At 41.2% G+C, this 15,500-nt stretch overlaps 1 protein-coding gene across 6 annotated transcripts in view; it reads left to right on the plus strand.

Annotated features, from left to right (window-relative positions):
* Window positions 1–15,500, plus strand: part of SPIDR (scaffold protein involved in DNA repair) — a 258,654-nt gene that overhangs the window by 83,325 nt on the left and 159,829 nt on the right. For all 6 annotated transcript variants that reach the window (XM_064480799.1, XM_064480800.1, XM_064480801.1 and 3 more), the window contains one exon: window positions 925–1,025. In XM_064480799.1, the coding sequence (XP_064336869.1) occupies window positions 925–1,025 (101 nt within the window). The remainder of the gene's footprint in view (window positions 1–924; window positions 1,026–15,500) is intronic.

Consider the following 15,500-nt stretch of genomic DNA (forward strand, 5'->3'; position numbering starts at 1 on the left):
ATTGATTTCTGTTCTTTCTACCTCAAAGGGATATTATTAGAATAAAATGAGATAATGTAGTAAAATGATCAGTGAACGTAATTATATGAGATAATATGTTGGTAAGTTATGTAGCATGTAGTCATAATGGGTAATTAACAACTGATCTTGATTTCTCTTGCGATCACAGATGTGTTAGGAGCTGCTGACTTTCCTGAATGCAGGTGGTTTACTGAATCAAAAAAATGTGTGTGTTTCTTTGCATTTATAATATTGCTGTCTGTCCATCTGTCTGTTTGCTGGTAGGTAAGGACTCTTATGAAGTGCCTGTGTGCCCGTGGTCATGAATCATCTTCCTGCCACACATGGACATTTTCTTCTTTGTATGCTGTCTTCTTGATATATGTTTAGGGTTAACACTCAGCTATCTCTGTGGGCCAAGTAATGAGTCTGTACCCAAGTCCTCTTTAGTTGGGTGTTCTACCTATCAACAGTGTGCAGGTTTTATTCTTGCCTACATCTCTGAAACCACTTTACATTTATTTGTTTGACTTGTCTGCTGATCAGTTTGTAAGGCCCACCGTGGCTTAGCTTAGTTCCTTCTTAGGATCCTTGGCCTGGTGCTTGGCTGGGTAGAACAGGAAACATGTAATCAGCACATGTTTATGGAGTAAGTAAACTAGAACGACTAGTCAGGAAGTCAAACTGATCTCAGGAAGCCCAAATTGCTAAGAATCAGAAAACTGATCTTCCAAGAAATCTTAAGAAAGATTACTAACCTAGAAGGATTTGGCCTCTAGGAAGAGAATGTCATGCCAAACAAGTTGAAGTTTGCCTTTTTTTTTTTTTTTTTTGTCTCTGCTTGGAGGGTATAAAATACAAATGTTCCAACTATTCTGAAGATTTTTTTTAACTAAATTTAACACATTATGATTCGTTGAACAGAGGTGGGCTGGCGGAAAGACTAAATGGACTGCAGAATCGAGAGAGATCTGCTATTTCTTTGTGGAGACATCAGTGTGTTTCTTACCAAAGGACATCTTCAGGTAAGGCTTGCACTGACATCTATAAGTAGAGAATATGCCAGTTAAAAATATTTTTACGTAAAAATATATGCAGTGGATTATTACTGTTTTCATGCCTTTTTTCTTCCAGGTGCTCAGAGATCTGACTTGGAGGGTCTGTTATTTTCTTGCTGTGTCTATTCCAGTAGCTTTCAGACTTTTGTGATTGTGACCCATCGTAAGCAGTACACCTTATGTCATCTTCTAATACACACATGACATTCTCTCTCTCACACACACGCACACACACCCGCAACAAACATTTAATAAACAGCACTAACCCCATTATATGTGATATACTCTGCATGCTCTTCTTTTTACCAAAATCCTAGTCTCACTAAATTGATGCAAGACCCTTCTAATGAGTTGCAACACGCAGTTTGAAAGTCGCTACCACAATTTCTCATGACAGTGAATTAACTAAACTGTCAATCATAGAGCTGAGAGAGTATCTTCTGGAAGTTGGACTAGAAAAATACTAAGTCAGACAAGTGTGAGTGAGTGTGTGGAAGGAAGGGAAAAGATGATCTTCAGTTTGGCTCGTAAGCACCAGATAGTTTGTTTGGAATGTTCTCTATGATTTCCCTTCTTAAATTTGGAGATACGGGATATTTAATTATACCATGAATACAAGACAAAAGCAAAATAAAACAAAAAGCCAGAGCCAAAAATTAATCCATTAATTTGATAATATGAATGTGATCATCTCCAACAGATTTTTCTTTTAGAAGTCTGAGTATTTTAGGAGTTTGGATTTTGATTTTTGTTTCTTTCTCTTAGGTGAAGTTCTTATTTTTCAGATCTATGAATCCTCCCCTTGATGTCTTGTAATAATTCATATCTTTTTTCCTGTACTTTTGATAAAACTTATAAACATATTAGGAAGAGCATTTCACTATTTGGTGTTTTGTTTCCTTTGTGGCCTAGCCGAAGAATTTTTTCCTTTCAATATAAAAATTTTTTTTCTCATTGCTATATGTTTATAGCAACTGAATAAATAAAAGAAAAACTTGAAAATGTTAAATAAAGGTAACTCCCTCTCTCCTCAGTCTCAAGAAGTAAAATTTAGTAAACAGCTGAAATTCAGTGATGGATTTATTAAAATATCTCTATTATTGGTCTGAACTCTCTGCTCCTCTCAATTACCCTGTCAAAAATGAGTGTAATTGTAGACCCTCGCCTTATGAGAGGCACTAACAATGAACCGGACACCGCACGGGAAGGACATGCGGCCCTGGGACAGCCTCGGCCTCGATAGACGGGGAAACAAAGGAGCATTGCCGTTCTGGGCTCAGTTTCACTGCTGCCAGGTCTGGAAGCTCAGAAGCCGCTGAGAGAGCAGCTTAGGGTGTGGACATACCTTTGGGTTTGCAAGGTACCACAGTCAGAATCCCATCTCATTTTATTCACACTCAAGAGCGTTCCTCAGTTTTGGTTAATTTTGACTGACCAGGTGGCTGTATTGGGCTTGGCTTTCCCTTCTTCTAATTGGGTTACTGAGAAATCTAGGAGTTAGCAGTAACTTATGAACCACATCTTGGTTTTTGTTGCAGACATTAAGTATAGCATATCTCACTGAGTCTATATTTATCTCTCTCAGGTATGAGGAATTATTGTTTACAGAATTAATCTGTAGATTATAATTGTTTGGCCTGAGTCCTTTCTACACAAGTTTCATCCATTTGAGGAGTGTTGTTTAATTATTCCACAGTTGAGAGGGACATGGAGCCTGCTTACTAATTTGAAATATTTGAGTGGATGTCTCCAACAAATCTTTCTGCCTTTTTTTTTTTTTTTTAACTTTTTGAGATAATTGTAGATTTACATGATGCTCGTGCCAGTGTGAGAAATAATGCAGGGCCCTTACCTCATTCCCCGCCAGGAGGACATCTTCCCTAACCTTGCTGCGCGGGCACAGCCAGGAATTGATCCAGATACAGTTCATAAGCCTTACTCAGGTTTCACCAGTTTACATGCATCTATGTGTGAGCTGTGATTTTGTCACCTATATAGATCTATGTGCCCATCAGCACAGTCTGGACACACAACACATGTCACCAGGATCCCTCGTACTGCCTTTTATAGCTGCACCCACCTCTTTCCGCCCCCCTTACCTTGCAACCACCAATCTGTTCAGAAATGGTACATAAATGAAATAATGTGGAAGGCAACCTTTGGGGGCCATCTCTTTTCACTCAGCACTGTTCCCTTGAGATTGATTCAGGTTTGTGTGCAGTCCCTTCCTCTTACTGGTGAGCGCACTCTGTGATGAGGGTGTGGCACATTTTGCTGCACTGTGCACCCGGCGAGGGGCATTTGGGACATTCCAAGGTTTGGGCTATTACAAATGAAAGTGATGGGAACAAGATTTTGAGTGAACAAAGGAGTTTAATTTTCTACCATAAACCATCAAGGGTGCATTTGCCAAGTGTTATAGTAAGTGCATGTCTAGTTTTGTAAGACATTGCATATTAGTATCAAATATTTCAGTGAGTATCTCTAACACATCTTTCTGGCTTTAAGGAAAAAGTTTTTTTTAACGCCTTTAGTTTCTGGATTTCAATTTTCTTTTCTTCCCTCATGGATAGCTTGCTTTTCTGGGCTATTTTCCAACTTTCACACTATTTAATAATCCATTTTGTTTCCTTGTTAGTGCCTTCTATCTAGTACATTTCAGTATCAAAGACTGTACAAGTATCTCATGGTTCTTATAACTTGAATAAATTTTAATGTGTGCCTATTTTCTTGGGGTTTTTTGTTTGTCTGTGTTAGTTTTTTGTGACACACTCAGGAGGGACTGAGCTTCGCTGTCTGAGGAGCAGAAAGAAGTACGTGGGTTGCGCATGGCGGCCAGTGTGGTTGGCGTGTGAACACACACAGAGATGCAGGGAGGCAGGCCAGAGGGCTCCAGACCTTGAGGCCATGAATGGACTTTATTCCATGTGATCCCTTGAAAACATGCATTTTAATATGTGGCTGTGGGGTAGAGAATGATGATTATAGAAACAAGAGAAAAATATTTCTTAGATTTCTTCTCAGGAACCATCTCATTTTTCTTCTTCCTTTTTGAGGAGAAGCATTTTCCCAGCACTCCTCTGCCACTTACCTGGGTGTCAGTGGCCGGCTTTCATTGAGTGATATTCAGAGTATATCTCCTGTTTGCCATCTCACTTAATCCTCAGGGCAGCCCTTCCAGTTAGGGTGTGTGATCCTGTTTTAGAGACAGAGGGAGTGTGGTCAGACGGGGCCCTGTTTCCCAGCTAGAGGGGCAGGGCCTGGTTCCATCAGACAGCCCACCATGCTCTTCTGGGGCCGTAGTCGCAGACGCGGAAGACGGAGGCTGCGTCAAACGCTGATCCTGGGGTCATGAGCACAGCAGTTCCGTCGCCTGGGCTTGCTTAGTCACAGCATGTTTGATGTCTGTGTTTTTAAGAATAAAAATAGGTACAGAAAGCCTTGGATGAAAAAAACCAGTGTATTCCTTATATTGTTCAGGAAGAGCGTAAAGAAGAAGGGAAAAAAAAGACGACAAAGTGAAACCAAAAATAAATAAATAATGGACTTAAGGTAAATTATTTTTCATAAGATTTTTGTTCCTAAAAGTTCCCTGTAAACTTCAGAAAGAGGATTGTTGTGGGGGATAAAAAAGAAAGAAGCAGAATCAGTGAAGTGCAGTAACATTTACTGTCATCCAGAGCAGAATTCTCTCTGCATTTTCCTTTTCCTCAGCTCACTGCTATGGAACATGTTGAAGTGGTCACTAAGTGCATGTGAGTGCTCGCCTTAGAGTACCCTGTGACATGCTGCGAAGGTCTGCGCTGTTCGTTTCTGTGCACGTGTATGCATGTATGTGTCTCAAAAGTGATAAATGTGTCACTCTGAATTTAGATTAGTGTTATCAGAGCCAAGGATGAACCTAGTTATTTACATTGGTACTAGCATTTAATAGCTTTTGTGGTAGGATTTTAATTTTTTTTTTAATACCTTTTTGCCACTGAGTCATGGTCAGCTAAAACTTTGCAAAGTGTGGACCACAATATACTGCAGCTTCTGTCAGTGCCTTTCACCAGCACTAGTCACCAGCACCCTGCCACAGCCAAGTATGTCACTAGCCAGCCCGGTGTCCCATCTCGGTGGTAGACAGCTCCGCAGGCTTACCTGGGTGAAGTACTAAGTCTCCTTAAAATAAATTCACACAGAGGTGCCCACCTGTCAGATCTGTCATACACCTTAACCTTGTACTATTAGTGTATCTGTTTAAAGTAAACACGTTCAGATTTCAGGAATTCTGGTTTTCTCTTTTTTTGTTTTATAATTTTAATTTCCTAGTCTTTTTGCATTGAGGATAATTACTTCCTTATTTTTCCAACTGTGATTTTTTCAAAATTACATTCACTGCCTTACTGTTTTCCAGTGCCACATTTTATTACACACACCACCCCCTAAGCTTTTGTTGTTCTTTTGTGGAATTTTGGATTTTTATTTGTTGTTTTCTCCTCTAGAGAACTAAATCTCTAAATTTGGGGGAGGAGGGATCTGCTGTTCATTATTTCTCCTTGGATTTCTGGATGCCAGACTTGAAAATTTTTCAGAGACAATGCAGATAAGTAAGACCCTGAAGTTCAGACTGATGTTGGTAGTACAAGGGCTGCTCCCATGGAGTGCTCCTCCCGCCGGCATGCGTGAGACAGCCGAGGCACCCGAGCCTCACGGTGGCCTGCACAACCACAGGGTGGCTTCCAAGTCCTAGAGTGTTGAGACGTTTTATTTTCCGGTCCCTGGAGTCAGAGATTACTTGTTAAACGAAGGGGCAGGAGACAGGGACTCTACCTTTTAAATCTTTAAGTTTTTCACTTCCTATTCTTGTTAAACAAAGACTTTTTTTCCTGGATGTTTAAAGTCACTTCAGTTAACTAATTAAAAAAAACCTGATTCTCCTTTAAATTGTATTGTAGAAGGTAAGCAAACAAAGCTCAGTGTCTTTTTCTGTAAGATTGTCATGAACATCACTTGTGCGTTTTTTGTGTGCGCATCTTTCTGTGTTGACTTTCGTTGTGTGAAACAGATGTTCTTTTCCCACACTGCTGCTTTACTAGTGCTTGGACTGTGGTGGTGGAGATTCGATGGTGGCAAGAGAAGGGTACAGACAAAGCGCGGGAAAGGTCATTCTTCATTTACTCATTCCACTGGTGTTTATTGAGAGCCTCCTGTGTCCCAGTCACTGTGCACCATGTCACTGCACTCGTGGAACTTTCATTTTATTAGGTGACATAGGTGATAAGCCAAGGAAAATTACAGGTACAGGTTGGCACAGAGAAGGATCTGTGAGGATTGGGGTGGGTGCTGCACTGGACAGGCCTGGAGGAGAGCTTCACGTTACACTTTGCCTGTAGCCTCTGTCTAGTCTCCAGGCCAGAATATCAAAGGAATGTGGCTACAGAGTTTTGGGGCAGGAGAAGTTTTGTTACTTACTAAGTTTTGCAAGAAAAATTATAATTTAGCTGAGATTTTGAATAGCTCATATTTTTCCTGTTTTTTTTTTCAGTTTTATTGCAATATAATTGACATCATCACTGTATAAGTGCAAGGCGTGAAGCATAATGATTTGGTATACATATATGGATTACCACAATAAGTTTAATATCCATCATCTCGTAGAGATACAAAAAGAAGAGAAAGAAAAAATTGATTTTTTTCCTTATGCTGAGAACTCTTAGGATCCTCTCTTAACAACTTTCCCATAGATAATATAGCAGTGTTAAGTGTAGTCACCATGCTGGACATCACATTCCTAGTACTGATTTATCTTAGAACTGAAAGTTTGTACCTTTTGATTACCTTCCTCCAATTACCCCTTCCCCCAACCCCTCTGGTAACCACAAATCCGATTTCTTTTTCTATGAGTTTGGTTTGTTGTTTTGTTTTTTAGATTAAAGTGAGATCTCATATAAGTAAGATCACACAGTACTTGTCTGTCTCTGTCCAACGTATTTCACTTAGCATAATGCTTTCAGGGTCCATCCATGTTGTTGGAAATGGCAGAATTTCCTTCTCTTCAATGCGTTAACAATATTCCCGTGTGTGTGTGTGTGTGTGTGTGTGTGTGTGTGTGTGTGTGTGTGTGTGTGTGTGTGTGTTATTATACCTTCTTTATCCATTCATCCATTAATAGACACTTAGGTTGTTTCCGTATCTAAGCATGCTGCTGCAGTCAACATGATGGTGCAGATGTCTCTGCGACATAATGTTTTCACTTCTTTCAGATACATTCTCAGAACTGGAAATGCTGGATTACGTGGTAGTTCTGTTTTTAATTTTTGAGAATACTCCATACTGCTTGCTTTCCACGATGGTTGCACCAGTTTACATTCCCACCAACGGTGCCCAAGGGTTCCTTTTTCTCCACATGCTAACCAGCATTATCTGTCTTCTTGATGATAGCCATTCTGACAGGTGTGAGGTGATATCCCCTTGTGGTTTTTATTTGCATTTCTCTAATGATTAATGATATCAAACAACTTTCCATGTGCTTGTTGACCTCAATAGCCCATATTTTAAACATTTTTCCATGTGTATAAAATCATTATAATTGAAAGGTTTCTTTGGGGTTATACTGAAGCACAATAAGAATCATTTTATTTAGTATACATTATATTCAAGCAGTGAAATATAAAAATACAATTTAAAGCTTTGGAAAAGCTAGGATGCAGCGGATTTTTATTTAAAGTGCCTTTACCATGTGAATATTTGCTTTTCTTAAATTGCTGTTTTGTGTCAAAATATAACAAAGAAAAAAGTATAGAAAGCATGCAGCTTATTTAACAGGTGCTTATAAAGCAAGTACCCCTATAATCATCACTACTCAAAGAATAGAAATAGGTGATTTTCAGTTAATTTCAGTATTTTTTACTCATTAGAGAAATACAGTATATTGGTGCTTCATTTCTTTTTGGTTTTTCACATGTCACCTTAGTATTTTAACTTGTGTGTATTTGTTTGTTTTACTTTAGCTCTTATTTCATTCATTTTTTCAGTCTTCTATTAAGCAGCAAATATAGGTCCATCAATGAGAGAACTGTCTGTCTCTATCATAACATAATTGTTTTTTTCCTGTTTCCTTATTTAAAATTAATATTAAAGCTTTATTCCTTAGAAGGAAACAAAACAGTAGTTTACACTTGAAGGTGTTTTAATAATGTCTGTAAAATTTTACCTACTGATGCACATTTTGGAAAATCAGAAGAAAAACAAAGCCAAAGGAAATAAAGGGTTACTCTGTAGGACTCTAAAGGAGAAAGACCACGATGAGTTACTCCTGAAGAATGTTGTATTTATACAGTATCAAGAAAAATTGAAAGATACGTTCCTTATTCTGATGGTTATAGTTAAATAAAATACTCAGGATCATGCCCCTGGGCAAGTCAAATGCTCTTAGATTTTCTTCACTTTATATAACACTTTATAAGTGTTAGTTAATACTATAAAATAAATTGCAGAAAATTGTTAGCAAAGGCTGTCACTGGAAAGGGTGTTCGGACAGGGTTATTTTTTTAATATTCCTTTTTGTAAAAGGAGAAATTTGTTAAAATCAAGTTGAGTATTGTCTTCACAATTAGAGAAGAAGAGAGGAAAATATGACATGGTAGAGTTTCACCCTGACTTCTACTCAAGGTACTAAAACGTGTACCTTTGTGTCAAGAAGTGAAAACTTCAGTAACAAGGCTGGTTTTCCCAGGGAGGCAGTTTTTGCAGCACAGAGTTTAAGTTGTTCTTTGTCCTCGAATGTGGTTAGCTGTGAACACTCAGTCCCCAGGGCCAGGACGGTCTCCCCGGGCACTTCTCCTGGAGCCCTCGTACCTGTGTGAATCTTATGTGACCATCGAGGGCCCCTGATGCCCAGAAAGCATCAGAAGACTAGACTTGAGAAGATGGCCTGAGGCCACCCATGGCCCTAGGGTCCCTCTGACCAACCTCCAGAGAGTGGCTCAGCACCCGAGGAGTGGGGTCCCCTCGGCCTTGTTGGGAGCAGGTAGCCAGAAATCTGGCTCCTGCCTCTTTCTCAATGCTTCCAAGGGGCTCCCCTGAGGCCTGGGAGCCCCCTGAAAAGGGGTCATATGCCAGACGCCCCACTTGAGTGGTCAGGAGAGGAAGAAGGAACATTCAGGCCAGCATTCTCTGTACAGGAACAGCTAAGAATTTCGTGTAGATGTGTGTGTGTCTCATTGCTAATTATCTAACTTCCTAGTTTCTTTGATGCAGTGTTTTCTCATAATTACAAAGTGTCTTGGGATAGAAATCGTTAGGCTGATTGTTTCTTCCAAAGCAAGTTGGTTGGTAAACTAAGATTCCTCTATTTGGTTGAAAAATAATTGTTAGAAAATATATATGATTTAATCTGAGTCTTCTAATATTGAGTGTTTAAAGCCAGGAAAGCGAGGCATGTAACTGGGTGTTCATTTAATTTGGTTGATTTTTTTGGCATTGTTTTATGCCTTTTAAATCTTTAGTTTCTGTGGGGACATAGGATTTTTGACATAATATGACAGGTTTTAAAACAATGCATGTTTGTTTAGATTTACGAAATGAGAATGACATGGATCAAAGAGGGTTCTGATTCTTAGTTCAGAGTCTTCAAAAAGTCATTTAAATTTTTTTCTTAAAGTCCTTAATCTCCCTTACTTACCACCCTTTGCTTCAAGCGAAGGGACACTGCTCGTGACCTTCTCCTTGCGGGTCAGTGCCACGTTGCTGGAGAGGTTTCTCTGCAGTTCCTTCTCTTAACTTCCCCTTTCCTCCGGGGACAAGGAGCTGCCTCTGTGCTCTCTCCAGCTTCCCTCGGCCAGTAGAACCAGAAAGCCAATTAATAGTGTCTAAGCTTTATGTTTCCCCTTTTTTATATCCAGACCCACATTTCAATACAGCAGTGGTGTTTAGTATTGTTCTCTGTAGCCAGGGGTGAGAGGAACACACATTAATACTCTCAAGTTAAGTCAGAAGCAAACTGTGATACTAGTTTGCCCATGTTAGAGCTGTGATTTCATGTCCCAAATTACTGTAATTTCCAGTGATCATTTTAAGGATACGGTAGCAGAAGACTAAAGAGTTTGTATGTGATTTTCATAATCTCGAGGTATTTCATAATCATATTAGGAACAATGATGGGGCCCGAGAAATAAAGGAAAGGGTACTAACACCAGTCTCAGCTCTGTGGCGAACGTGCCTGTTACCCCTTAGCTGCTTCTGTCACATCCATTTTTATCTCTTGTGAGTTTTTCTACCAAAAAAATCTATGAAATGAGATTTGGTGATAGCAACAGAATTAAATGATGCTTTCAGGTCCCCTGTAAATTTATTTAATCTATGCTTTCTCCATTTATTTTTACATGAATAGGAAAATAGTAGTTCTACAAATTGTTTTCTCAGAGATCTGAGGTTTAAAAGAATCTTTATTTCTGTTTCTATTGTAAATGATCCAAAAATAAGACTGCAGAGTTAGGCCATTCCAAGTGAATTATATAGTGGGTGAGACATATTTTCTGTTGAATTCTTCATGTAGCTCAATGAAGAAAAATTCATTCATAGAGTTAAATTGGGACCTTGTTAATGATGAAAATTACCTATATGTTCAAAACCCTGTTTCTGACCTTTAGAAAAATGTTGATACTGGCAAGGCAGCATTTTCTTTGGCTTCCTCAACCAATTGTCATTTTTACCCTCCCACCTATTTCAGTATTGCACTGGCCTTTGTCCATGCTGTGAAACCTTGTGTGTGTCATCTTAACCTTTTCACCAATCCAGTTTTCTAAACTTCTTCACGTCATTTTTATTTTCAAAGGGGTTATAGTTTCCACTGGGGACCTGGTGCTTGAAGGAGCCTGTTTGAAAGTGCTTACCCAGACTTGACTTTCCTCGTCTCCCAGGGATGATGGTGAGGGGTGCATCGGCAGACCAGGTGGCCCACGTGCATGAATCCTGCTGAGAGCAGGTGACCTAAGAATGGGTGGTGGCTGATCCTGCAGTGTTATCTTTCTGAGCAGATCGCTGGTAAAGTTGTTTGTTACAAACTAGGAAGCTTTTAAGCTTGCAAGCAGAATAATTAAGTTTTTGGATTAGTAAAATGCCTTATACAGTTGAAAAGAATCAGAAACCACTTTTGTATCGTGCTACTGACTTAAAAGAGTAGCCACCTCCACACACCCCTTCCGTCCAGCGTGGCGCCACTTCTCCCACGTGCAGGAGTTGTCCTTCCTCGCTGCCATCTTCTACAGCGTCCACACGGTCTCACCCGTGGTTTCCCTTCTCCTGTGTTCATTTTCCTTCTTGATTCTGTGCTGACTCCTCCTCTGTGTGCAGCTTCAACAGGTGTTCCTCAGGCTTCTGTCCTGGCCCTCTTCTTGTTCCATGTCCCCTTCCTGGATAATCTGGGATTTCCATGCCACCTCCCCCGGGACTGCCGGGCAGTCTGGTAACTCTGTCCTGCGGGCTTTCCTGGCCCAGCCCCAGCACCACCTGTGCCTCAGAGTCCTGCATACCCAGCAGACCCATTGGGGCCCCAGCACCTGCCTGCCCTGGCCCAGGAACCGAGCAGTCTTCGACTGGGCTTTATTACATATTGTTTCAATCCGTATGGTCCCTAGATGCTAGTGATTCTACCTCTGACCTGTCTGTCAAGCCAGACCTCTTCAGTGATCCCATCTGCCACTGGTTCAGACCCTGCGCCCTTGTGCCTGGACTCCTGTGTCAGTCTCTGTCTGGTCTCCCTGCCACTGCCCTTTCCTCGTTTTCTGCCTGTCAGGGTCATCATCCTAAGAGGCAAATCTGATATCACTCCTCTGCTCTAAAACTTTACATTGACTGCTTCTTGTATTGGAGCACATGTTCATCACTGTTAAACTCTGGGGGCATTCTCAGATGTGCTGCCAGCCTACCTGATGGCCCCTGCTGTGCTGCTCTGCACAGACACAGCACTGCACACCTCCTTCCTGGATCAGCTATGTCTTTCATGATATACGCTTGATCACTAGGCCTCGCATACTTTTCTTTCTATGTAGTTATACTCCCGGGGTCCTGTTGTATTGTAATTACACGAGTTTAGGTAAATCGTAACTCCTCAGAGTGCTGCAAGGGTGTGCAGTACTTACCTAAGCAGTGCTTGGCAATTCAGGAAGTGTTTGTGAGTGAATGAATGGTGTCAGTGGTGAATTTAATAATTTTACATGACACCAGAGTGCAAAAATGTCCCAACTCCGCTGGAGCTAAAGACCCACGCAGGTCACTTGATTTGTGACTGTTTTTTAGGTTATTTCTTCTGTGTTGCTGTTCCACCTGGCCTTGCCTACTGTCCCCACATAGAGTCACTCTCAAGCATATCCCCCCAGGGCCTGAGAATTTCCCTTGTGATCACAGGCTCTGGTCTCTCCTTGTGTGTCCTTCCCGAGAAGCTCTTTTATGATATCATCTCATTTTAATCCTGAAGCTGATTTCTCTTCTTTTTCCTCTCCTCCCTGCTAGTGTTTGTTACAGTGTCCTTGGAAGGAGATGGCACCCATGACCAAAATATTTACTTTTCTTTAGTAGTTGTGAATTCACTGTACTCCTACCGGGATGTGCACTGTTTGGCTAATTATAGATTTTGCCTGTTTTGACCCAATTTAAAGTGACTTAACTGATGAATGAGAAGTTGTTCATTAGAATATCCTTTATTAATAGTTCTCACAGAATGGGCAGGGGTTGAGGGCTGGTATTGGAATAAGTATCAAGAATAAAATGGTGGTAGGGACACACTGGATTTCATCAGCGCATCAGTAAGTGTGTCTTCAGTCCATTTCACTACGGGGTTTGCAGTGTGTTGGCCTCCCAGTCGGTACGCTGTTCTGGACAGATGCTTGTGCAATTCTAGCCTCCAGGACTGCTTAGAGGAGGGTGAGTCCGAGCTCTAAATGCTAGAGGACTCGAGTAACCATCCACAATTAGTAATTTGCTATTTTGTAATTGGTTTCCTGAAATTTTCTCAACACATTTATTTATTTTTCAGTTGATGTTAAATTTATTAAAAAAAAAAATAGAGATATTTAGCACCCATGTGCCCTTTTAAAAGTTGTTTTCAGTGTGACTTTTGGACACCATTTTAATCCTATTTTCCAAGCCAAAAACATTGCCTCCAATGAAATAAGGTTTTTAAATAAGGACATTTTTCGAGGGGGAGGGTATAGCTCAAGTGGTAGAGCACATGCTTAGCGTGCACGAGGTCCTGCGTTCAATCCACAGTACCTCCTTGAAAAATAAATAAACCTAATTACCTCCTCCCCAACATGAAAAAATAAATAAATGCGGAAGTTTTTCAATAAAGAAGACTTTTCCTTGTATGTAGTGGAAGGGGTCACTGTGCACACTAGGTGGTCGCCTACACATCCCACCTAGTGTTGGGAAATGTAACCTGTAATAGCCTCTGGCTCAGCTTGGGCAGCTGCAACCAAATGCACAGACTGAGCAGCTTAAGCAACAGACATTACTGCTTACAGTTCTAGAGGGCTGGAATTCTGAGATCCAAGTGCCAGCATGATCTAGTTCTGCTGGGGGCTCTCTTCCCGGCCTGTAGACAGCTGCCATCTGGCCGTATACTTGTGAAGAGAGAGAGAGAGACAGACAGACAGACAGATCACACCCTCTGCTGTCTCTTCTTAGGAGGACACCAATCCTATTGAATCAATGCCCCCCCCCATTTAACTTTAGTTCCTTCCTTAGAGGCCCCATTTCTAACTGTAGCTACACTGGAGCTTCAACATACAGATTTGGAAGACAGAAACATTCAGTCTATAATGTTCTGCCCTAGGACTTCATAATACATGTCTTTACCACATTCAAAATACATTCATTTCATTCCAACAACCCCCAAAACTCTTAACTCATTCTAGCATCAGCTCTGCAGTTCAGAATTTCATCTGCATATCATCTAAATCATGTGTGTGAGACCCAATGTCCAGTTAATCCTGAGGCAGAATTTGTCATCAGCTGTGAGCCTGTGAAACTGGACAAGTTACGTGCCTCCAAATACAATGCTGGATCAGGTATAAGACAGACGTTCCCATTCCAAAAGGGAGGAATAGGAGGAAAGAAAGGTGTGGCAAGTCCCAAGCAAGTCCAGAATCTCCTGAGGCAAATTCTGTTGGATTTTAAGGCTCAAGGAAGACCCCACCCTTGGTTCAGTGCTCTGCCCTCCAGGCCCACTGGGGGACAGTGTCACCCCTACAGCTCTGTTGGGCCTCTCACCCAAGGATCTCTGCACAGGCGCCACCCCTGAGGAAGGGAGAGGGCATGGCGGCCCCTCTCTAAAACCAGGGAGAAGAAGTCAGCCTTGCCCCGGGCCTGTGGTGAGAGTGGAAGCTCTGACGATCTCTGAATCGCCTTTGGGGCCCTTCTCTCCCATTGTGAAGGGTCATGCAGGTCTGCACGATTGCTCTTGCGCTCTAGTCTGTCTCCTTCTATTAAGACTGGCAGTGTTTCTGCTCCTGTAATCCCGTGGTTACTTTCCTGAGTGATAGTCTAGCCACACCTTTGGCATCCTCTTCCCGACACGCTTTTTCATTTTTTTGCAATATGGGCAGGCTGAGAATTTTCCAATTCTTCAAGTTCTCCTTTGTTTTTGCTTAAAATTTTCTTCTTCAGTTCATCTCTTTCCTCTTGCATTTTATTGTAAGAAGTCAGGAGGACTGAGGCTAAGCCTTTAACATTTGTTTAGAAATCTCCTCTGCCTATGGTTCACAAGGTTCATCTTCTACAAAACACTAGAAACATTCAGCCAAGCTGTTTGCCATTTTGTAATAAAAATTGCTGTGTTAGATTGGGCTGTTATAACAAAATACCATAGACTGGGGGACTTAAACAACAGACATTTTATTTCTCATAGTTCTGGGGGCTGGAATGTCCAAGTCCAAGTCCAAGGTGCCAGTTGATTTGGTTCCTGGTGAGAACCCCTTCTTCATTTGTAGATGGCCACCTTCTGCTGCATCCTCACATGACTAAGAGAGGTCCTCTTTCTTGTGTCCCTAATTATAAGGGCACTGACTCCATTCATGAAGGCTTCACATTCTTGACCTAATCACCTCCCAGAGGCCTCACCTCCAGACATCATCACGTTGGGGATTAGGGTCTCAACGTATAAATTTTGGGGGGACACAAACATTTAGTCCATTGCAGTCATTTTTCTTTCAGTATCCAATAACTTGTTCCTCATTTCCATTTAATACCCAACAAGAATCACCTTTAACATCCATGTTTCTAGCAGACACCCTAAAACTCCTTCAGCCTCTGCCCATTACTCAGGTACAAAGCTGCTTCCACATTTTCAGGTATCTGTTACAGCAGCACCCCACTTCATGGTACCAAAATCTGTCTTAGCTCAGGCTGCCATTACAAAATACCCCAGACTGGGGGGCTTAAACAACAGACATTCACTTT

This window comes from Camelus dromedarius, chromosome 30 (assembly GCF_036321535.1).
Source record: "Camelus dromedarius isolate mCamDro1 chromosome 30, mCamDro1.pat, whole genome shotgun sequence".
Taxonomy (NCBI): Eukaryota; Metazoa; Chordata; class Mammalia; order Artiodactyla; family Camelidae; genus Camelus; species Camelus dromedarius.